The following is a 25,812-nucleotide window of genomic DNA, read 5'->3' on the forward strand; positions in this document are numbered from 1 at the left end:
CATAGCCACTAAATTTTTTTTTTGACTACACATTGAAAATGGTTTTGGCCAGGTACTCAATCCAGCTGAGACAGTTATCATTCACTGAACAACCCTGGACAGGCATGTAGTCCACCCTGTGACACCATAAAACAACTTTATTTCAGAGCACAAAAAGCACTGTCACTTTGCAATACGGTAAGACCATTGTTGTACACACACATTTGTGTTTCTGTAGAGAGAATTCTACTGTAGTAGTTCAACTGTAAGCAGTCAGCCCTGCCTTACTTTACTTCCCCATACTCGTGGGAATTCAGCAAAATTTTACATGTGCGAGAAAAACAGAATTTCCCACGAGCATGAGAAAAAGGGACAGATCCATCATCCTGAATTAGAGTTAGATAAAACTAGATAAACACTCAATAACATGCATTTAAAATTAGTACAGCATACATGTTTTATAATCAATCTTAAAATTGCCGATATTTTACTGTCAAGCAATATAACGTGTCCGTGAAATTTGGAAAATTTTAACTGGAATGTCCTGGAAACTTGCTTCTTTAAAAATGTACGAACCTTGTGTTTAGTTTCAAGGAATAGAATTTTATGTTAAACTACTAAAATCAGTGATGGATCCAGAATCACTTTTTGTTTACAATGAATGGGTATTTTTCATTAAGGCCATCTTTTCTTTCAAATGTATAGCACAGGGACGTAGCCAGGATTTTGAAAGTGGGGGGGGGGGAGCCATTATGCAAATTACGTAGGACCCTGGCGTGGTCCAGGGGGCGAATCCGCATGTGAAGTAGCGAACGTTCTTAGAATGTTCTTTGAGAGGATAAAGTGAAAATTGCAATAGAAGCATTATAAATAAATGCAAAAATAATTATATAATAAATCAATAGTGGCAGATCCAGGAATTTGAAAGAGAGGTGAAGCAGGGAGGGACCTTGACAGACCGAGGAACCACCCACCTCAGCCCCACCATGGTTGGGGCTGAGGTAAGAAAATTTATGATTAGGGCATCTCTAGATGGCCGGAAATTACACTCTCACACTTAAATTTGAATATATTTTTCTTTTTTTTCCTTAAAAAAAATTAAGGGGAGTGGGCCTTGAATCCACCTCTGCTCAAAACATTCTTTATCCAGAATAGTCATAATCACGAAAAATGGACATGGAAAAACCAAAACAAATCCTAAAAACAAATGCATGGACCCTCGCCTCAGCAGTCACTAAGACATATCAGGAGCTGACTCGATGGAGTTTAATATCATAGCCAGGGAAGGGCACAGATCTGTTTTAAAAGGTGGAGGGGGAGGGGTCGACACACACCTCAGACCCACCATGGTTGGAGCTGAGGCGAGAAAATTTGAGGAAATATTACCTCTAGATGGCCAGAAATGACACTTTTAGTAAAATTCATCATCATCACATCACCATTAGTCAAAATGAAGCGCCAACAAAAATTCTCATGATCTTTTATTAGGGATTTTTGACAACCATAGAGATCTTATTAATGTCTGTGTGATATACCATAGAAAACAAAGCTTTAACTATACTATAATAATTATGATCAACAAATCACAACTTTTTTTCGCATTTATCACAATTTTTTTTCACTTTTTATTGCTATTAATATTATTATCAATTATTACTATTGTCATCATCATCATCATCATTGTTATTATTATTATCATTAGTAGTAAATTTAGGGGAAACGCCGAAAATTCTTCAATTTTTGAGAAAATTTATGTCTTCGTCTGCTTTTTTCACCTTCTTGCTGAGTTTCTCAAACAGCCTGAGGTCTTGCTTTGTGACCGTACTGGGCTGTGTAATCTCATGTACAATACAGTCAAACTTCCGAACAGAAAGTAGTATAAAGGCAAATTTAAGAGCAACAAAAATACTTTTAATAGAACCAGACATATTTCTTCGTATTCAATACGACATCTTCAGTGTAACAAAACAAATAAACCGAATTCAGATATCCTGAGGTTTATATACCTTTGCCTATAACTTATGCACATTAGAGTTAATTCATTCTAAATAGGTATCTGAATACATAGTAATGTTGTAACTTGTTGGCAGGTTAAAGTTACGTAATTCAAATTCTAGTTCCTCAAACAGTCTAAGGTCAAATGCTTAGTTTAATATCGTTGCTCTAATTTATTCTAAAATAGGTATTTGAATACATAGTACAGTAGTATTATTAAACAAAACTTTAAAGAAACTTGCAAAAGGATAAAAACGAAACTGAACCATAAAGTATCACATTTCTATATCTTAAAAAACTGGCCTTAGATTTATGGATTTAAGATTTTTTTAATCACGCTTAGGCCTATGTGTCCTATTAGGCCTATGTATAACGTGTACTGATGCATATTTATATGCTTTCGAAGTATTCATTTTAAGCGATCCCAGAAAGAATTTGAATTGGTTCAAGAACAAGCTTTCAAATTTTAACACTGTGTACAAAGGGGGAGCCGCAGCTCCCAGGGCTCTCCCCCTCCCCCTGGATACGTCCCTGGTATAGCACATACATACATACAGTACTATTTAATTATTTATATTTTGATTTTATAGCTTGATAAATTCGATCTTGTTTTTCTGACAACTTGGACCTATGAATCCTTTGGAAATGGCATGGTATAAATGATGGTAGATACAAAATTGCATCTCTATATTTACTAGTCATTAAAACAAACTTACATTTACATTTCACATTACATATACCGGTAAAAATAGAGCACACATACATACAGTACTATTTAATTATTTCTATTTTATAACTTCATAAATTCTTGAGGTTTTCACAACACCAGTGGTATTAAACACTGTATATGGTTTATTTAATAAATTTGGAGTGTATTTTCGACAAGGTTTAAGTAACATAAATTAAACTAATTTTTTTTCACCTAATGTTACTTGAGTCCTGTTGGAAGAACAAGTAGTATAAAGTGAAAATAAGTTTAAAATAAATTTACATTGGAAACACTAGGAATTAGCGCCATTCAAATTATGAACACTGCCCTCTTTGTTTTCTAGACTGTCAGTGAGTCCCTGAATAACCTCCCAAGCAAATTGCACATGCTTTAGCTCTGTTGAGGCGGAACAGATGACAAACCTCAGTTGAAATTGACCCTTCAGGTTCGCTGCCACCATATGTATCTTACCACTGTCGTTGATCGCTTTTAGTAATTTCTCATTTTGTTCATCTGAAACCTGGAAAAATAAGAATGTTGCTATTTTAAAAGATGAACAAATATTTCGATTCATTGCTGTCAGTTGACTGCTGTTATTTTTGCTAGGTAGTATCTAATTTATTTATTAAAGCTAGAAAAGTGAAACATCATAATTTATTTAATAATCATGATCATAATTTATTCAGGATATTGTGCAAAAAATTATGACCCTGAATTTTCAGATGTAGATTTGATATTTTACCATGGTTCCACACAAACATACAAACAATAATGCTTCATCACTCTATTACTCATTTTAGACTATTTTTATTGTATATTCTATGCATTTATCTGTTCTACTTGTATATTTGTATGACAATAAATTAATAATAATAATAATATAATAATAATAACGATTTTTAAACCGCAAACATCACCACCAAAAATAGGTGCTCAAGGCACAGTGTCAAAACAACAGGAAGAGAACAAACAGATCACAAAGAACAAAGTGAAAACATGTTAATTTTTATTTTAATTTATTAAAGAAAATTAAGCAGCACAAGAAATCAAATATCAAAAATTAACTTGTCAGTTTTCCAGGAATATTTCACATTTAATTTCATTTCATCTTATGTTGCCTTTTCTTATTTTTCCTTATCTTTATGTTACCAAAAAATTACTTACTTTTACTTTCCCTTTCTGATGTATTCCTTGTTTCCTTAAATAATTTTTTTTTTTTAAATTTCAGATCTTCCTCATGTGACCTTTTCTTTTCTTTTCATTTTTCTTTCTTATGTTTCCTTATCTGTTCCTTTTCATTGTCTTTCCTAATTCTCCTGTTCTTTTCAGTTTCTTTGCCTTTCTTTGTCTTTCCTTTCACATGTCAGATTATCTTTCTTTTCTTGTTCTTTCTCATATAACCTTTTCTTTTCTTTCTTATGTTTCCTTATCCATTCCTTTTCATTATATTTCTTAAGTTTCCTGTTCTTTTCCTTTTCTTTCTTATGTTTTCTTATCTTTCTTTCTCTTTCTTTCTCTTTCTTTCTCATGTTCCCTTAACTTTCTTTCCTTGTTCTTTCTTATGTGACATTTTAATTTCTTTCATTTTCTTTCTTTGTTTCCTTATCCATTTCTTTCCATTATATTTCTTAAGTTTCCTGTTCTTTTTCTTTTCTTTGTCTTTCTTATGTTTCCTTATCTTTCCTTTCTCTTTTCTTTCTCATGTTACCTTAACTTTCTTTCCTTGTTCTTTCTTATGTGACATTTTCATTTCTTTCATTTTCTTTCTTTGTTTCCTTATCTATTTCTTTCCATTACACTTCTTAAGTTTCCTGTTCTTTTTCTTTTCTTTGTCTTTCTTATGTTTCCTTATCTTTCCTTTCTCTTTTCTTTCTCATGTTCCCTTAACTTTCTTTCCTTGTTCTTTCTTATGTGACATTTTCATTTCTTTCATTTTCTTTCTTTGTTTCCTTATCAATTTCTTTCCATTATATTAATTAAGTTTCCTGTTCTTTTCCTTTTCTTTGTCTTTCTTATGTTTCCTTATCTTTCTTTTCTCTTTTCTTTCTCATGTTACCTTATCTTTCCTTATTCTTTCTCATGTGACCTTTCCTTTTGTTTCTTATGTTTGATTATTTATTTATTTATTTTTTTCATGTTACCTCATCTTTCGTTCCTTATTCTTTCTCATGTGACCTTTTCTTTTCTTTATGTTACCTTATCCATTCCTTTTCATTATATTTCTGTACATTTCCTTTTCTTTTCTTACAGAAAAATTTAGTAGACCTCTCAAGTTTCCAATCCTTTCAATCATATCCTTTCAGTTTCCTTACCTATTCATTCTAGTTACAAAGAAGTATCATCTTGACTTTTGCTTACTCCTTATTTCCTAACTACTTACAGTCTAAAGTTGGAAGGCATCTCTTAGTAGATGTGATTTCAGAGACAATTTGAAAGTATTTATTGACTCACAGGATCTAATTGTTCCACAAGCGTGGAGCAGCAACAGAAAAAGCTCTGTCTCCCCAGGAATTGTGTGATTTGGGCTGATGCAGGAGGAGTTGATTGGAAGAACATAAGTTACGGTTAGGAGCATACCAATGGAGCATTTCTGCAATGTAGTCTGGAACCAAGTCATTTTTGAATTTAAAAACGATCAGCAAAATTTTGTAAATAATCCAGTGCGTTGGAGGAAGCCAGTGTAAATCTTTCGGAATGTTGGTAATATGTGCATATTTAGAAGTTTTAGTGATTAGACGTGTAAATAATAATTAAATAAAAGAAGTGAAAAATCTGCTTATTTTACAAACCTTTAGTCTGAAGCTCACCAAGCCTAGAATTACACGGCTCACAATCTCAAAACGAGAATCCGACAGAACTAGCTTCTCAAATTCATGGGCCAACTGCACTTGCTTTAGAGAAATGGAAAAATAATAAAATTTAGATTACATATTCGGATTATAAAAAAATGTGTCCAGAATGCAAACTAGTGAAGGCTGCTATATGGGCTATTAGAGAGCAGCAATGGGATAATGCCACCATCATTTAGTACAGTATTCCCCATCTAGTATCCGCGGACCTCTTAAGGGTCACAAATATAATTGGTGGATCTGTCAAGTCAGAGAGAAAACTAATTTTGCAGGTTTTTATCTCGTAATCTAAATTATCTTAAACCCTCTCTTGAACAACAAATAAAATGATCAAAAATAATCCATAAAATTTCTTTATAGAATACTGTATGTACCACTGACTTACTTTCCTAACATGGTCCTGTAGCCGCTCAATTCCAAACATGCGAAGAACAAACCAGAGTTTCAACGATCGGAAACGCCGTCCCAGAGGAATCTGCCAGTGCTGTTGAGCAAAAAATTATATTATATTTGTACTCTTTCATATTTAGTCATAATAATATGTTGTATTTGTTTTACTACCATAAAACCTCAAATAGAAACACAATGGGCTTAATCTCGAGAAGCCCATCTTAAATTGAAACTTCCTCTTTAGTTTGCAAAACTAGCCTCAAAATGAAGCCCATGGACTTCTTTTTGCAATAGTAGAGTAAATACACAGTACTGTACATGAATTTCAAAGAAATAAAATAAATTAAAAACAGGCTTGGTTTATACAGTAGATTAGGTGATTGAATGCTGGTTTACACTCCCATATTACATTACAGTGACCCTATTTATTTTTTTATAGTAGTAATTCCAGCATTCATCTTGAAAAGAAGCCTCCCTGTTTACATTGCAAAAGTAGCCTTAAAAAGAAGCCCATCCAAAGTTTGCAAAAGAAAAGAAGCCTAGGGCTTCTATTTAAGGTTTTACAGTGTATCTCAAACATTAATCACTCATCCATCTACATTAGCCATTTTAAGCTGTAAAGGCAGGGTCCACAAGTTAGACGAAGTAATTTCCGGGAGATCTGTTTAAAAAAAACGTTCTTAGCACTTCTAATTTTGTTTTGACTGCTTACGGTGATACCAGTTGACACTGACTTCTGTGAGACAAATGATAAATAAAGGGAAATACAGTAGTTAAAAACTTGCATATTTTATTAATATGTGGAGATAGGTTATTTTCTGGGAGATTCATGAGGAAGTGTGGGAGTCCGTCCCGATCTCCAGGTGACTCCCGCAGCTTACGGGAGATATAGGACCCGCGTAAAGGTAAAATTACAGTTCATAGCAAGGCATGCGATAGTTGATTTTGGGAAGCACTTTTTCCCCGTGTCTATGTATGTATGCACACATAGGGAAGTACCGGTAGTCGAAAATATTGATTGCATACTGAGTGGAATTGACCAATATATAATTAGGATGTATAGTAATACATTTTATAATACATTATGGGTCATTTGAAATTTGATATTTATTATTAGAGATGTTTTGCTTCACTATAATTAGGCCATTATAAAAACAACACTAAATGTTTAAAAATTAAAAAAATCAAGAAAAATTGAAAAGTATATTCAAAATTAAGTCTGAGAGTGCCATTTACAGCCATCTAGAGGTGCCTTAATCATAAATTTTCTTACCTCAGCCCCAACTATGGTGAGGCTGAGGTAGTCTAGATCCCAATCTGGGAAAGTCCACCCTGGGCACCCTCATCAGTATTTTGAATTCCTAGTTCTGCCACTGACATTTATGTACAGTATTATATCTACTTGAGTATATTTATGTTTATATACATTAAATATACTTGTATTATACATCATGTACATTATATTATAATCACATTTTGTAATATAGAATAATTTAGCTAATTATTTATTCATCCAATATGTTTATCAATATTTTATAAAAAAGTATTATACATACCCTATAATCTTTCACAACTCCTTGGTGTTTGTGTTTGAGGTAGAAAGGGTCAACGTGAAAGGCATGCACAATATCGGCCTCATCCTTTACCCACAATGCGGAACAGTCAAAGTTCACTCGCATCATTTTGTGGGGGTTAAAATTGAATGAAGTGGCATACTGAAAAATACACAAATTATTTTAATCATAAAAACATTATATTAATAATTATACTAATATTAATAATATTAGCAAATTCATAAAACTTTTCAGTACACCATGTGTAAAAATATGGTTTTTGAGGTCAAATCATTGGTTGGTTGTCTCCATATTAATAATATTGTTATACTACATTAATAATATAATTATTAATTATACTACAAGGTACAAAATTGCAGGAATTTGTATCACATTAGTGCACTGTAATTAGGGACATAAATAGAACAAAAGTAACTAGTTATCAATATCTAGTAATGATATAGAGAAGTAAATGCTAAATAATAGTTTTATTAATCACATATACTGTATTAAAAATATCAACAATTCAATCAATTGTACTGTTGTGCATTATTATTATTATTATTATTAGTATCATCCATGTTGATTAAAATTAAATTAAAATATTCAATTGTTAGTTTATATCAACTCCATTTGAAGAAACACTGATCAAAACAATTCAGTTTCCACTGCTTTGAGCTCTGTACAGACCATCAAATTGTCTTCGACAAAAAAACTTGTATGCCCATATATAGTCATGATGTGCTTATATATGGTCACGATGTGATGTCATCATGGCCATATTTAGGCATGTCACATGTTTTTGTCAAACAAAATTTGATCATGTGGACAGGCCTTAGAGGTTCTTTAAGTCCTGTCCACACTATCAATTTTCTTTGACAAAAAAACTGTTGTATGCCCATATATAGTCATGATGTGGCTGTATATGGTCATGATGTGATGTCATCATGGCCATATTTAGGCATGTCACATGTTTTTGTCAAATAAAATTTGATAGTTGGGACAAGGCTTTAAATTGAAGGGTACATGCAGCTGAGTGATATCCTCAGCGAAGGCCTTCCACAATTAACTTCTGGTCCAGTGTAATATTCACAAAACTGCCTTCATTTTTTATTTAGCACATGTTCCTGTCTATATTTTTTATCATATTTTCCCAAATATATATTTTTTTATAATGATATTTCAAATTTGTAAATAAAATAATTATAACCAATTTAAATAATTATAAATAAAAAACTTAATTTCAATAAAAATAAAAATCCAAATTCGTAGTAAACTTTGTAAATAATCAAAGCTTATATATTTTGTGCATATAGCTTTGTAAATAATCGTAACTCATTTACTTTGTACGTATAGCTTTGTAAATTTTTGTTAATATGGTACTTTTTAAATTTTCTATATAAAGTTTATAGTTATTTCGGTGTTTTTTACTATTTATATCTAAGAAATATAATTTTAATTTTTGATGTGAATAAACCAGAATAAATAAATAAATATCTAGTATGTGTTTTATTTTAGCTCATTACAGAAGGTTTATCTTATAGTATATGGCTGACGTTGGTAATGCCTTCATTCTAGGTTAACTTTTTGTTGTTTTTGCAGGGTAACTGATCAGTCGTGCCAAATGGCATTTCATAGGAGTGAATTCTAATTCACATTACAAGCACATAGCAGTTTGAGTGGATGCTAGTTCCATGGGGGCAGATCATAGGGGGACAGTGGGGACTTGTTTGTCCCTCCACATATATTAAAGGGCTAAATACCTCCACTTTTTGACTGTTATATTGTTGAAATGAACTGTATAAATGACCCAGATGTTAAGAAAAAGTGTTCTGCAGCAGCCCTTGCCATTAAAGTAATAACATTAACTTACAACTCTTGCACAATTTTGGAAATATGTTATGAGGAACATGCGATGGTGGTGGATTGTACTAGATAAGAGTGTCATTTCCGGCCATCTAAAGCTACTATTCAAATTCTCACTCATCAGACCCAACAATAATGGAGCTGAGGTGGGCTGTCACATTTTTTGCTTGTTTATAAATGCATAATACTTGTTTTGTGCCACTTAAGAAAAGATTACACTAATAAATGAATACATTAAATTTAAGTTCATTGTTTATCAATACTTTGCTCCTGAAAGTTTTTAAATGACAATGTAGAGGTTGATGATGGCCATTTTATTTTTTTAATTTATTTTTTCATTTTTTTTGTATAAAAACATACAAAACAACAACCAATGGCTGAAACATAAACACTTATTCTACAAAAATATTAATATAAAAAAGTCAAGCTGTTATTTAGGACTTGTTGTGGATACTGGCACAGTCCGGAGGTAGAATTAATTAAAGACAAATGTTATAAATGTCAACCCAAGTAATTAGAACCTGTCAGTCATTACCTTCACCTGTCAATCAACAATATTGAGTACCTTGAATGAGGTAAGTAATGAATATAGTGCTCATTAAGCAAGGCTTCTTGTCTACTTCCTTTCTTAAGGCAACAGCCACAGATTGAGTCTGACCAGACCATGGGGTAATTAATTAATAAAGACAATGTACAACATGTGTTAACAAGCTATCATGCTCATTAACAATTTTAATATAGATGTGACATTAAATAAATAGTTCCCTAATTATCCAGCTTGTTCAGATCGTTTGAATATTTAATGTTAATATTAATGTTGAATCTAGATCCGGATGACCAATTACAGTATATACTCGTGTATAAGACGACCCCCGAGTTTGAGAGGATTTTTGAATGATTTTTTTTATGTCAGGCATATAAGACGACCCCTTGTGCCTACTTTTTGCTGTTTTTTATGGTCTTAATATTGCATCTAGCTGGCTAAAAACAGAGCCAAGTTTCTTTTTTTTTAATTGTAATTTGCTATTTTAAGCCTCATTTTATACGCGAGTATATACGGTAGTAAAAAACAACAGCATTGAGAACTTAATGAATGAGATACGGTAATTAGTAAAAATAGTACTCATTAGGCAAGACTTTTTGTCTACTTCCTCCTTTTGTCCATTTCACAATTGAGGCTTCGTCCCTGGCATTTGCCACAGAATTAAAGACAACTGTACAACATGTGTATAATGAGCTATCACGCTTTATTGACATGCGACATTGATGGTTCCATAAATAGTTTCCTAATTATACTGCTTGCTCAGGGTGTTTGGATTTGTTATGTTAATATTAATTTTGAATATTAGTTAAAGGTTATTCATTTGTACCATGCAAAATACTAGGGTATTTATACTATATTCGCAGTAAGTGAATAGATTGTAATTGGAAAAAAAAAATTTTAAATGGTTGGTACAACACCACTACTGATTTCGTACATACCGTAGCCTATTGCAACACAATTTTTTTTTCCTTGGCCTTATAGGCCTACTGCAATAATTTGATTTATTTATGCATATTATATTATATCACTTTATTATTTATTTGTACAAAATAAAATAACACTTTTATGTGTTTTGTACAATCAATTTAATTGAAACAATTACAAAAACACAATAAAAACCATTAAAAAAAATCCAGTTAAATTGCCATAAAACTCATGAGAAGCAAACATAAGAATCAAAGTCAATATGATAGGGAAAAAAATATCTAGTTTTACTTTGTTGAAAAAAGCCCAATTCAGGAAACAATACTTCGAACAGAGTTACACTTGCACAAAAGAGAGGAAGACAGGGAGAGTTACACTTGCACAAAAGAGAGGAAGACTTCGCACAGAGTTACACTTGCACAAATGAGAGGAAGACTTCGCACAGAGTTACACTTGCACAAAAGAGAGGAAGACAGGACAAGTTTTATTACCAGTCACCGACAACAATTATCGTCGAATGATCCTGCTAAATATTTTGGTGACTCTGACTTGGGTTGCGAACGATAGATTGAATACCAGGGCCTAACAACACCAAAATATATGCTTCTTTGTCGGAGCTTCTCTGCCTCTGGACCCAGCAAGGGGTGATAAACAGCCTCGGCCTCGCAAGCATAGCCCCCCCTCCCTACATTCGAAAATCCTACATACAGGCCTGTAAACAACCTAATGGATGAAAATATGCTTTTATTTTTTTATTTTAATTCTGTAAAGCCTGCTTATTATGAGGTCTATGCAACTCGAGGACTGCTTTGAATGCAGCACTTTACCACTTATCGTGCTGCTTAAAAATGTAGTAGTCGTGCCAGTTGCGGATGCAGATTCCCGTCAGAAAGAGCTCTCTAAAAGGAAAACTCAACAAATCCGTTTTACAGAATATGAGGCTGTAAGATGGATTACAGACCTTAGGCATTCAAAATCACTCATTTGTTAGAGCTTCCAGGGACTTTTCCACCTGGACACCCTTCAGAGGTTCTGGGACATCGTAAGAATCAATGCATAAAAACACACAAAAAAAAACAAATCAAGAATGAAAAAAGAAATCATAGAAATTCTACTATCATTATAAAATGATTGATTGCTTGATTAGAGGGGATACATCACTGGACATTAGGGAGGTTTCTGATTAATGAGTTTTTTTGTGTCCATTTTTACATATTTGTATAGCATACAGAAAGTATTAGCAGATATAATCGGCAGCTTGCAATATGACCCCTACTATTACCTAAACTAGGATGTTATTCAATAAAAATTAAAATTGCCAAACCAAAGAGTTACCTTCTATTCGACTGGCTGTATGTATGTTTATCATAAATATGCAATAAAAATTGTAAAAGCACTTTTACAGAGGGATACACAATACGTAAAACATGGTCTTACTTGGATGCCTTTCATAAGATATCTGAATTCTGGACAGATGAAAGCTGTACCTGCATAAGCAGCATCCACATGCATCCAAATATTTTCTTTCTCACCTAACAAGTAAACAATAGTTAATATAAAATTATAAATCTCAACTTGAGGAGACTACCCATTGGTCTATAATAGTGGTCTGAGTAGCTATACTCTAATAATTATAATTTGTGAAGAGTACAGTAGGTAGTGGTTTATCTACATCAGGAGTTTCAAATAGGGTGATGATTGGAAGAGGGAAACTATGTAAATGCGAGGCATCGACTAAGCATTAGGGGAATTTTTTCTGGTCGGCTCCACCCCCATGGACCCACCCCCATGGACCCACCCCGGTGAACTAAGATTGACATGCGATAGTCAGGGTTAGCTCTCACACCAATTAGAAGCGTTAAGAAAGGTTATTTAACCAGATTTCATGGAAGTGGCTTCTCCCAACTTGGAGACCCCTGATATAATTAAATAAGTATCTGTACTTGTGTGTTTTGTAATGCAGCATACAAATTTTGCCACAAACAAGGTCACTACTTCATTTACAATTGTAATTGTGGCAAAGAAAAGCCAAACCAGTCACTCGTAGCAAATCCTGTTTCGGAGATAATGGCCAAAACAAGCTGGAATGTTGAACTTTTAGAAATCTATTTTATTGCTTTAAACTAACCTTTATATATCTATACATCATGCTATGCTGTTATTTTGCCCATTTTCAATGTTAAAATAATAATTTTTAACGATTTGGTGATGGTTTCTGCCTAAGAAAGGTCTGAAATCGTAAGCTTTGAGGGCTGATTTCTCAAATATTGTTCTTTAAACATCTGTATGTTTAAACTCCTGTAACTTCTTAACGAAATATCGGATTTAAATGATTCTTTTACCATTTTATAGCTCTCATTTTACTGTTTAACCAGGTAATAACTGGAAATTAATTTTTGTGTGACTGGTTTGGCTTGTCTTTGCCATTGTATCATGAAACATTCTATACATATCAAATAAAATTAATAATTGAACAATTTTGACTCACAAATTTCTCCAAGTTCTGTTAAATTGTCAAAGGCACAGCATCCTGTGGTTCCTAGTGTAGCACAAACCTAAGATGAAATAAAAACAATATATCAACTACAATTAAAAGATAAAAATTTATTATCCCCTCCCTCATTCTTGGATTTAGGTTTTTTCTATACTGACCTACACATTCAAACCAAATGTTTACTTTAACTGTGATTGGTTAAATTTAAGGTGTTGTGACAAAAATGTTATTAACACCACACTGCAGTCAGAAAAAATAAATTTTAATATATTTATTTTATTTATATATTTCATTACCTCCATAAAATATTAAAAACAAAAAATCTTTATTTCTTAATCACAATTAAATAAATGTAAAGTATTTATCAATCTAATAACTGATCTGTTTACATCGCAACCTCGGATTCTTTACAAAAATGCTATAGGATCTCATGTGAGGGTGCCTCCATTACTTTTTCTACTGTACATTAATAATAATACCTACATGCTTTTTGCCGAATTATTTTGCTAAATGAGGAAAAAAACAACTTCCTGTCGCTTGAAGGTCTTTCAAAAATGAAGTTAGAAAATGCCTTTTAAAATGTAAGAAAATGCTCATGTAGGGTGGAGTGAAGTTCAATAGCTTGTGGTTAAGATGCTTGCCTTAAAATCCCAGGATCCTGGGTTCAATTCCTATGAAAGCATGATCACTTTATCATTACTAAAACAAGTCCACTCCCTACATCCCATAATGAGACTTAGTTATTAAAGCATAACTGAGCCCTGTAGAGAACAGTAGATATCTAATGAACAGCATATACCCAGTATAAAGAAGAAAAATTAAATTAAATTACAGTAGTAAATATAAGTTCAGCTTACAAAAAAAGGTATCAAGCCCTTGGCTTTGTCTTCTGCTATTGCTTTCTGTAATGCCTCTCCTCGGAAAGCATTCTCATCATCTGATGGCAGGCTTCTCATTCTGATCGAGCCAATCAGTGCTGCTCGTTCAACTGATGAATGTGCCTGTGAATCAAAATCATACTCTAGAATTGTTTGCATATCAAATCAACTTGCCAAAATGGTTTCAGCAAAAAGTCTGGTTTGTGTTGGGTTTTAGGACTTTTTTTTACCTGATCCGAAGTATATGCCACTAGCTTTGGCAAAACATCATACTCGTCTTTGTTTTTGTCTGGGTCCTCCTCAAGTACCTGGCGAATTCGCTTCATTTTGGCCGCTAGAAGTGACACCAACGTGGACTCACTAGCTGTACCCTGCAAAATACATAAAAAAATTCAACCATGTCACGGTCCCAAATTAGAAGAAGTAATTTCTGGGAGATCCGTTTAAACAAGTTTCTTAGCACATCTAATTTTGTTTTACTGCTTATGGTGATGTGAATTGACACTGACAAATGATGATAAAGAGGTAATACAGTAGTGAAAAAATGCAGATTTAATTAATTTGCAAGAGATGGGTTATTTTCCAAGAAATTCTGTATGGGCTAATCCACACACTTTCAGACTTTAGTATATTATGAATCCAACTACATTACTTGTATTATCACTCCCTTTCTGTTAGCTTACCTGTATCACTCCGCCTCCCTTGCCAACACCCTCATCCAAGAACTCATCTGGTAAACCAACCATCTTCCCCAACCAATCCATTACAATCGTTTCAAGCTCTGTGCACGCTGGACTGGCAATCTGATAAAAAAAAAAAACATCCAGATAACAACATCCATTCTCTTATTCTGCATACAAAAATATATACTGTATATAAAGTAGACCTTATATTACCATCATTAATGATGGGAAGCGACCGCTATTCATTTTATTTATAAGTCATGAAATACTTGCACATACTGTAGGGATACAACATCGCCTGAACCAGCACTTTTTATTACCATGTAAAAATTAAGTATTAATGTTATTGATGATAAATCCCAATAGAAGCATTCCAAAATAACTCAAATTTAGTTGTGTTTACCTCTGTAATTTAACAATGGACTTCTTCTATCATGAGTTTCAAATGATCAGAACTCTGCAATCATTACAATAACCATGTCTATAGAGATAAAGTTTTTCTTTTTCCTGAGCTGCTGTGTCAAACTCAGCTGAGCTAATAAGAATATGAATCTTGGACATTTTTTGATAGTTCTGCTTACAGGGATTAATTTTAGATCTGAGTGATCAACCACTACACTACATCATTTCGCATTTAATAAGAATAAAACCATGAAAGCACCCAGTGATCGATTTTTAGCACTTTTTAAAAAATAGGCACCTCTAGATACTTGGAAATGGCACTCTCAGACTGTTTTTACAATTTATTTTTCTAGATGTAATGAAATTTACGTCAATTCTAAATTATCCTACATGAAATTATGTGTAGCAGTAATTCTACAGGGGTCCAAATTATGCTAAAAAGCCTAATTATGCTACGAATGGCCATTGACATATATTCATGAGATTTAATCATACAAAATTAATTAGTGACTCTTACCCAAGTGAATCCAATGCATCCAATGACATCACTCAGCATGTCTCCGAGAATTGATGGGAAAGAATTACCAGTTGGATAATAAGCGTGGAAATTGGGACTATCCCAGTGGGTTACCTAGCACCTGTCTCTTATACACATCTAGATGTGTATAAGAGACAGTAATGAGACTTAGTTATTAAAGCATAACTGAGCCCTGTAGAGAACAGTAGATATCTAATGAACAGCATATACCCAGTATAAAGAAGAAAAATTAAATTAAATTACAGTAGTAAATATAAGTTCAGCTTACAAAAAAAGGTATCAAGCCCTTGGCTTTGTCTTCTGCTATTGCTTTCTGTAATGCCTCTCCTCGGAAAGCATTCTCATCATCTGATGGCAGGCTTCTCATTCTGATCGAGCCAATCAGTGCTGCTCGTTCAACTGATGAATGTGCCTGTGAATCAAAATCATACTCTAGAATTGTTTGCATATCAAATCAACTTGCCATTTCTTTTAATTTTATTTTGTAATAAAATGTAGTTTAAGATAATACCCTGGACCTCAGGGAAGAAAATGGTAACAATTCTATCTATCTATCTATCTATCCACTATCATTAAAATTGATAACCTTTAACCTGCTATCTAATATATGTGTCCTAGGCAGTGGTTTAATGCTTATGCGCTCTTGTGCATAGGCATCCTCTTGCACCCTGACCCAAAAGGGCTTTGTTGATACATAACTGCATAATGTGTCTCTAACATGACTGTATGTCATATTATATCCAGTGGCGAAGGGGCTCTAAATTTGTTTAATTTTAAATCTGTGAGTGCCATTTCTGGCCATTTAGAGGTGCCATAATCATAAATTTCATGATAAAGGTGGTATTGACCCTTTATCAGTGAAAGTCTCTCCCTGGGCCATATTAATTCCTGGATTTTCCAATCATATCATTTATTTTGTCGTTGAAAACATTTAGAATGCAATAACAAACAATAAAAAAAACGAGCACATCTAAAATCCCACAATAGAATTGCCGACTAGGACCCAAAAGGCCCCCACTCTTAGAAAGCCACAAGGCCCCTCCCCAGCATTACACCACTTGTAGGTACCACATGATAAATACAAAGTTGAATATAAAAAGAAACAAAAAATAGCACAAAAAACTACTTATTTTCAGTATCATAAAAAAACTGGGGAACGGTGAATGAGATACAGATTTTTGAATATTTAAAAACTGGGGGAAAGGGGGCGTAACCACCCTTTTTTGCACCTTTCCCCCCAGTTTTTAAATATTCAAAAATGTGTACCTCATTCACCGTTCCCCAGTTTTTCGTCAGACAATTTTTTTCTGTCTTAGAAAAATCAGTGCTATTACATATCAAAAATTGTTTTACCTCCAGAGTCTGACTTTAATTGTTGTCATATTTTACCTTTCCCCATAGCAGGGGCCATGTAAAAAAGAATAAAGGTATAGCCTACTACCTTTATTCTTTTTTTTAAACATATTTTATGAATATCAGTGAAATATCAGCATGCATATTTTGTATCATTGGGTGTTCATCGACTGTGGTCACTGCAGCTAGGAGGCTTTGCTCTATATTGTTGTAACTATTTTTTTTATCTTTCAGTGAGTGTTAGCAAGGGACGCACAATGCATAACTTTTTACACATCACTTGGCTAGAACATAGAGACCTGATGAGTGCATAAAAGCACTGATCAGGGCCCCCAGGGTAAAGAAGAAATAAAAGAAAGAAATGAAAGAGACCAAATTTTCTGATATCCTGCAGTTTAAGTGTTGAAACTTGCAGTACCTTTCTGGATTTGGGTCTAGGGTTCAGAACAATGATTCAAGACTAACTTTATGAATATGATGATGATGTATAATTTTTTTTTGTCTTATATGTACTGAGTAAAATGGTTTTTATCTACTAATACAGCATGGAATGTATTGCTAAGTATATTGATTTTATCAGTTGAACTGATGCATCCACTATCATTACAGTTGATAACCTAGTTTAACCTGCAATCTAATGTATGTACCTCAGGCAGTGGTGTAACGCATATGCTCTCTCGTGATCAGGCGTCCTGTAGCACCCTGACCCAAAAGGGCTTTGTTGATATATAACAGCATAATGTGTCTCTAACATCGACTGTATATCATATTATATCCAGTGGCGAATTAAAGGGGCCCATCAATTTTGTAATTTTCTGTGAGTGCCATATCCGGCCATTTAGAGGTGCCATAATCATAAACCCTTTATCAGTGGAAGTCTCTCCCTGGGCCATATTAAATATTCCTGGATTTGCCACTCATATCATTTATTTTGTCATTGAAAACATTTAGGCTACGGTCACACTAGCGTCTCAAGCCTGGCTCGAAATTCTGGGTCGGTCACACTAGTTGGATTGACCTCTAAATTATGAAAGTCGAAACAGCAGAGCCGTAAAGAGAGAGTTTGGCCAACTCTGTTTCAGGGGATTCGATATACGCGCGTGTGATTTGGTGGATCGCAATCAAAGATTTTACAACTGATCTTTTATCAGCTTGTATTGGGCTCGCAATGCCTTCACTTTTGTTTGAATTTGGGCCGTCGTTCTCTTCTCATGTCCGAGACTGGCTAATCTGTCAGCAAGCACGGCAAAAATTCCCGTTTTGTTGTTTGTTTTTTTATTTTCCATCCGGTCTCTCAGCTCGGGTTGGCCCCACAAATCTACCAGGTCAGCAGTTTCCTGGTTGCTGCAAATCAATCGCATTATCATTAATTATAATTTGAATTAACTTTTATGAAAAGTAATGATTGCGTCTTGATTGAACACACATGAAGAACTCGCGGGGTTTTATTCAAGAACTTCTAAACGCAACGGCGTCATCGACTGTGATTGGTCGACAGCCGACGAGGAAATGTCAATCTCGGTCACGCCAGGGTCAATCCAGGGTCAATATGGGTGCTGAGCCGGGATCGAGATAGGTAGATTGAGAACGAGGTCACGCCAGGTGCGAGTCGGTGCAGATGCGGTCACATTACGAAAATCTCACCTGCGGTGAGTCAAGCCAGGCTTGAAACTCTAGTGTGACGGTAGCCTTAGAATGCAATAACAAACAATCAAAAAACGAGCACATCTAAAATCCCACAATGGAATTGCCGACCAGGACTCAAAAGGCCCCCACTCTCAGAAAGCCACAGGGCCCCTCTCCAGCATTACGCCACTGGCCCCAGGGATGTACTTTTTACTATTATTTGATTGGTACTTTGCTAGAAGACCAAACACCGTACTACAAAATCAAAATATAGTCAACAGCAGTACTGTATTCAGTAGTACACCAGGGATATTCAGATGGTGACCCTGAACAAAATCTGGCACATAAGTGATTTCAATTTGGCCCTTCAATAATTTCAGCAATTAAAATAAATAATTATATAAAAAACATATTTGTAATTGAGCTATAATTTATTTAATAAGTTATCAGGATAAGAATCAAAATTTCGAACCTAAAAACTTGACAGGTTAATTTCTGGTTAAGTGTCATAAATTTCTCTTTTTTTCTCATAGCAGGGGCCATGTAAAAAAGAATAAAGGTATAGCCTACTACCTTTATTCTTTTTTTTTAAACATATTTTATGAATATCACTGAAATATCAGCATGCATATTTTGTATCATTGGGTGTTCATCGACTGTGGTCACTGCAGCTAGGATGCTTTGCTCTCTATTGTTGTCACTATTTTTTTATTACCTTTCAGTGAGTGTTAGCAAGGGACGCACAATGCATAACTTTTTACACATCACTTGGCCAGAACATAGAGACCTGATGAGTGCATAAAAGCACTGATCAGGGCCCCCAGGGTAAAGAAGAAATAAAAGAAAGAAATGAAAGAGACCAAATTTTCTGATATCCTGCAGTTTAAGTGTTGAATCTTGCAGTACCTTTTCTGGATCTGGGTCTAGGGTTCAGAACAATGATTCAAGACTAACTTTATGAATATGATGATGATGTATACTTTTTTTTTGTCTTATATGTACTGAGTAAAATGGTTTTTATCTACTAATACAGCATGGAATGTATTGCTAAGTATATTGATTTTATCAGTTGAACTGATGCATCCACTATCATTACAGTTGATAACCTTTAACCTGCAATCTAATGTATGTACCTCAGGCAGTGGTGTAACGCCTATGCTCTCTCGTGCTCAGGCGTCTTGTAGCACCCTGACCCAAAAGGGCTTTGTTGATACATAACAGCATAATGTGTCTCTAACATCGACTGTATATCATATTATATCCAGTGGCGAATTAAAGGGGCCCATCAATTTTGTAATTTTCTGTGAGTGCCATATCCGGCCATTTAGAGGTGCCGTAATCATAAACCATGTTGGGGCTGAGGTAGTCCTGACCCTTTATCAGTGGAAGTCTCTCCCTGGGCCATATTAAATATTCCTGGATTTGCCACTCATATCATTTATTTTGTCATTGAAAACATTTAGGCTACGGTCACACTAGCGTCTCAAGCCTGGCTTGACTCATCGCGGGTGAGATTTCGAGCCAGGCTCGAAATTCTGGGTCGGTCACACTAGTTGGATTGACCTCTAAATTATGAAAGTCGAAACAGCAGAGCCGTAAAGAGAGAGTTTGACCAACTCTGTTTCACGGGAATCGATATACGCGCGTGTGATTGGGTGGATCGCAATCAAAGATTTTACAACTAATCTTTTATCAGCTTGTATTGGGCTCGTAATGCCTTCACTTTTGTTTGAATTTGGGCCATCATTCTCTTCTCATGTCTGAGACTGGCTAATCTGTCAGCAAGCACACCAAAAATTCCCGTTTTGTTGTTTGTTTTTTTATTTTCTATCTGGTCTCTCAGCTTGGGTTGGCCCCACAAATCTACCAGGTCAGCAGTTTCCTGGTCGTTGCAAATCAATCGCATTATCATTAATTACAATTTGAATTAACTTTTATGAAAAGTAATGATTGCATCTTGATTGAACACACATAGACTGTGATTGGTCGACAGTCGATGAGGAAATATCAATCTCGGTCACGCCAGGGTCAATCCAGGGTCAATATGGGTGCTGAGCTGGGATCGAGATAGGTAGATTGAGATCGAGGTCACGACAGGCGCGAGTCGGTGCAGATGCGGTCACATTACGAAAATCTAACCCGCGGTGAGTCAAGCCAGGCTTGAAACTCTAGTGTGACCGTAGCCTTAGAATGCAATAACAAACAATCAAAAAACGAGCACATCTAAAATCCCACAATGGAATTGCCGACCAGGACTCAAAAGGTCCCCACTCTCAGAAAGCCACAGGGCCCCTCTCCAGCATTACGCCACTGGCCCCAGGGATGTACTTTTTACTATTGTTTGATTGGTACTTTGCTAGAAGACCAAACACCGTACTACAAAATCAAAATATAGTCAACAGCAGTACTGTATTCAGTAGTACACCAGGGATATTCAGATGGTGACCCTGAACAAAATCTGGCACATAAAGTGATTTCAATTTGGTCCTTCAATAATTTCAGCAATTAAAATAAATAATTATATAAAAAACATATTTGTAATTGAGCTATAATTTATTTAATAAGTTATCAGGATGAGAATCAAAATTTTGAACCTAAAAACTTGACAAGTTAATTTCTGGTTAAGTGTCATAAATTTCTCTTTTAAATTAAACATTTATTATTTTGACAAAATGGCCATTGGAAGTGGTTGAGGACCAGTTAAAATGTTGATTTTACTGGTCCACTGGGTTAGGTAAAAATTATTTTAAGCACAACCCCTGAAAATACTGAAGTGCTATCAATTTTTTAAAATTTACTCAGCCTCAACCATGATGAGCTGGCCTCTGGAAATTACTAGCTGTTTATAATTTTCATTATTAAAACATTTTTGAGGATTTTGTGTACAGAACAACAATTGAAACAATTTCCCTGAGCTTAATATAATTCCAAATTTTTAAAGTATGACTTGGTAAGCAATTTTACATATTGAATTCCAATCATAAAATTGCTGAGATCACTTTTTTCAGATGAAATTAAATCAGCAATTTTATTTTCCAATCATTTAGGATTAGAAAAAAAACTAAAAACCAATCTTAATTATTTTTAAAATAATCGCTTTAATATTATCAAAGTTATGATAATATCTTATTGTTGTATCTTTTTAACAAATTTTCATATCTGACATATTTGTATACTCTGTTTGCTCAGGTTGATTTCAACAATAAAATTATATACAGAATATATAGTAGGTAGAGTGTGTTTAGAAAAAAAAATCTCAATTACCTTGATTTCCTCTGCTTTTTAACATTTATAGATTTATATACAGTAAGATAAAAATAACAATTTATGTTTTTTTTTTATTATCACAGATGACCCTACTTAAAGTGGACATGTCCTACATGGTGGGAATTTGTAATGGTCAATGAAGACGTGTAAATCTGTGGCTACACACTAAACCGTAGCCAATCAAGGATGTTCAGGATGTTTCTATTGTAACCAGAGTACAAGGATGAATGTAAGCTTGAAACTCGTAATGATTATGACATCGGCTGATGTGTAAAGCTTCTTTAATATGACATCTCATATTCGTGGAGACTAATCACCCCGCTGAGGAGGTATGCCATGTAATTAAAATTGCTTCTAAACGGTTGGAGAGGATATTAATACGCAAAATCCATTGTTTGCGCAGACTGTCCACTGATTACTCTCGTTCATGTTCTTGAATAGAAACCTTAATTGCTCCCACGATCACAGATGACGCTGACGTCTTGTAACAGCATAATATTATGATGTTTGAATGCAACAGGTTGCTTCATGCTCAGTTGCTTTTTCTGAATTTTTTTTGTTGGCACATTTGAAGAATTTTCTAGTTGGGATGGGGAGAGTTGGGTGGCAGAGGTCCAGTGTGATCAATAACCCTGAACCAGCAGCATTCTTGGTATTCAGCTATATATATATATATATAAGGTCTCAGATATGATAGTATAATACATACTCCAAGCATCGAAATGCACACCATCGTGTCGGGATTCAATATTTCGACATTAATCATGTCATCATCAGGAATCAAAGAATCATGTCATCATCAGGAATCAAGGAATCATTCCTGATGATGACATAATTAATGTCGAAATATTGAATCCTGACACGATGGCATGCATTTCAATACTTGCAGTATGTATTATACTATCTTATATAAACTTATGTTTCCAAGAAGTAATTACCAATATAATATAAAATGTTTTTATAAATTTGCATATTTTCCTTGATCCTTCATGTTGAATAAGAATCCTTTGTTGAATTTTTTTATTATTATTATTGTAGAATTATCAAAGTATGATTGATAATAAATGACTAAAACGTTAGCTAATACACTAATTATTAAAATGTTTTTCAAAACATGACATACTTTTTTAAGATTCTTATTTTACTCTGACATTTTCTGTTAGTCTTTGGTTTAGGGGTTATTCATTATTAATGTTTTATGAATTCTTGACAATGTTCTAATAAAGAACAAGATGCACTGTAGAATCATGTATTACATCCTTGTCATTTTTCAGAGTTCCCTTCAGTTCTTATCTTCAATGTAGGATTATAAAACCCTGTCCAGACTGTCAAACATGTGACATGCCTAAATATGGTCATGATGACAAGCAGTTTTACATATTTAATTCCACTCATAAGATTGCTGAGATCACTTTTTCAGATGAAATTAAATCAGCAATTTTATTTTCCAATCATTTAGGATTAGAAAAAAAAACTAAAAACCAAAATTAATTATTTTTAAAATAACTGCTTTGATATTATCAAAGTTATGATAATATCTTATTGTTGTATCTTTTTAACAAATTTTCATATCTGACATATTTGTATACTCTGTTTGCTCAGGTTGATTTTAACAATAAAATTATATACTGAATATATAGTAGGTAGAGTGTGTTTAGAAAAAAAAATCTCAATTACCTTGATTTCCTCTGCTTTTAAACATTTATAGATTTATATACAGTAAGATAAAAATAACAAGATGACCCTACTTTAAACTGGACATGTCCTACATGGTGGGAATTTGTAATGGTTAATGAAGATGTGTAAATTTGTGGCTACACTCTAAACCATAGCCAATTAAGGACGTGGATGTTCAGGATGTTTCTATTGTAACCAGAGTACAATGATGAATGTAAGCTTGAAACTCGTAATGATTATGACATCGGCTGATGTGTAAAGTTTCTTTAATATGACATCTCATATTCGTGGAGACTAATCACCCCGCTGAGGAGGTATGCCATGTAATTAAAATTGCTTCTAAACGGTTGGAGAGGATATTAATACGCAAAATCTTTTGTTTGCGCAGACTGTCCACTGATTACTCTCGTTCATGTTCTTGAATAGAAACCTTAATTGCTCCCACAATCACAGATGACGCTGATGTCTTGTAACAACATAAAATTATGATGTTTGAATGCAACAGGTTGCTTCATGCTCAGTTGCTTTTTCTAAATTTTTTTTGTTGGCGCATTTGAAGAATTTTCTAGTTGGGATGGGGAGAGTTGGGTGGCAGAGGTCCAGTGTGATCAATAACCCTGAACCAGCAGCATTCTTGGTATTCAGCTATATATATAAGGTCCACTGATTAATCTCAGATATGATAGTATAATACATACTCCAAGCATCGAAATGCACACCATCGTGTCGGGATTCAATATTTCGACATTAATTATGTCATCATCAGGAATCAAAGAATCATGTCATCATCAGGAATCAAGGAATCATTCCTGATGATGACATAATTAATGTCGAAATATTGAATCCTGACATGATGGCGTGCATTTCAATACTTGGAGTATGTATTATACTATCTTATATAAACTTATGTTTCCAAGAAGTAATTACCAATATAATATAAAATGTTTTTATAAATTTGCATATTTTCCTTGATCCTTCATGTTGAATAAGAATCCTTTGTTGAATTTTTTTATTATTATTATTGTACAATTATCAAAGTATGATTGATAATAAATGACTAAAATGTTAGCTAATACACTAATTATTAAAATGTTTTTCAAAACATGACATACTTTTTTAAGATTCTTATTTTACTCTGACCTTTTTCTGTCAGTCTTTGGTTTAGGGGTTATTCATTATTAACGTTTTATGAATTCTTGACAATGTTCTAATAAAGAACAAGATGCACTGTAGAATCATGTATTACATCCTTGTCATTTTTCAGAGTTCCCTTCAGTTCTTATCTTCAATGTAGGATTATAAAACCCTGTCCAGACTGTCAAACATGTGACATGCCTAAATATGGTGATGATGACATCACATCATGACCATATATAGGCACATCATGACTATATATGGGCACATCATGACTATATATGGGCGCATCATGACCATATATAGGTACATCATGACTATATATGGGCATACAACAGTTTTTTTGTCAAAGAAAATTTAATAGTGTGAACAAAGCTTTTAAGATACTGTTTTATTGGCTGATAAATAAAATTATTATTTGAATTATTTTTAATTTAGAACTATAAGTGGTTAGCTTTCAATTAGAAAGAGTGTTTACATGCAAAAATAATTCCATTTGCATAATTTATAGGTCTGTTAAGATTGGTGGTATTTACAGTAGATTTCATAACACAAATAGTCCAGCAAACTTTGGTTGGGTGCATTTTTTTTTTTGCTATATTTTTTAAAAATTGGATATGATGTAGAGTAGACATAGATAAATCAAAAAAGTATGTGCAACATTTTTTTTTTCATACGTAAGGGGGGTTGCCAGCCAATTCAAAATGGCCGCCATTTTTTCCTAAAATTGTCACTAATATTGTAAATTTATGTCATTAAAATGCAGTATTCAATTGGAAATCCACTCACAACAATGACAGCAACAGTTAACTAAATATTGTACACATTTTTGAGCTATTACAATTTAAAATGGCTGCCATTTTCCATTATTTTAGCTTTTTAGCATACATATTAATATAATAATAACCGACCTGTACAAAAACTGTGATAGAGCTAGTTATATGCAATTGC

The 25,812-nt window shown here is 33.8% G+C and overlaps 2 protein-coding genes across 3 annotated transcripts in view; one reads left to right on the forward strand and one right to left on the reverse strand.

Annotated features, from left to right (window-relative positions):
* The window catches only part of LOC117116185 (UPF0545 protein C22orf39 homolog), a 30,196-nt gene extending 7,370 nt beyond the window's left edge, over positions 1 to 22,826 (forward strand). The window contains exon 5 of one of the 2 annotated variants that reach the window (XM_033260188.1): positions 22,134 to 22,826. In XM_033260188.1, coding sequence (XP_033116079.1) covers positions 22,134 to 22,147 — 14 coding nt within the window. In that variant the 3' untranslated portion in view covers positions 22,148 to 22,826. Of the gene's footprint in view, positions 1 to 9,077; positions 10,111 to 22,133 lie in introns of those variants that run through there. The other variant, XM_033260194.1, reaches the window with a different exon arrangement.
* Positions 1,869 to 25,812, reverse strand: part of LOC117116137 (aromatic-L-amino-acid decarboxylase-like) — a 25,119-nt gene continuing 1,175 nt past the window's right edge. Inside the window, exons 2-11 of the mRNA XM_033260120.1 lie at positions 15,784 to 15,897; positions 14,865 to 14,984; positions 14,412 to 14,552; positions 14,161 to 14,304; positions 13,298 to 13,364; positions 12,247 to 12,341; positions 7,479 to 7,637; positions 5,918 to 6,016; positions 5,473 to 5,574; positions 1,869 to 3,203 (exon numbers count right to left, since the gene is read on the reverse strand). Coding sequence (XP_033116011.1) covers positions 2,976 to 3,203; positions 5,473 to 5,574; positions 5,918 to 6,016; positions 7,479 to 7,637; positions 12,247 to 12,341; positions 13,298 to 13,364; positions 14,161 to 14,304; positions 14,412 to 14,552; positions 14,865 to 14,984; positions 15,784 to 15,897 — 1,269 coding nt within the window. The 3' untranslated portion in view covers positions 1,869 to 2,975. The remainder of the gene's footprint in view (positions 3,204 to 5,472; positions 5,575 to 5,917; positions 6,017 to 7,478; positions 7,638 to 12,246; positions 12,342 to 13,297; positions 13,365 to 14,160; positions 14,305 to 14,411; positions 14,553 to 14,864; positions 14,985 to 15,783; positions 15,898 to 25,812) is intronic.

Source organism: Anneissia japonica, unplaced genomic scaffold, assembly GCF_011630105.1.
Source record: "Anneissia japonica isolate Jap-2015-1 unplaced genomic scaffold, ASM1163010v1 scaffold199_len4679917_cov187, whole genome shotgun sequence".
NCBI lineage: Eukaryota > Metazoa > Echinodermata > Crinoidea > Comatulida > Comatulidae > Anneissia > Anneissia japonica.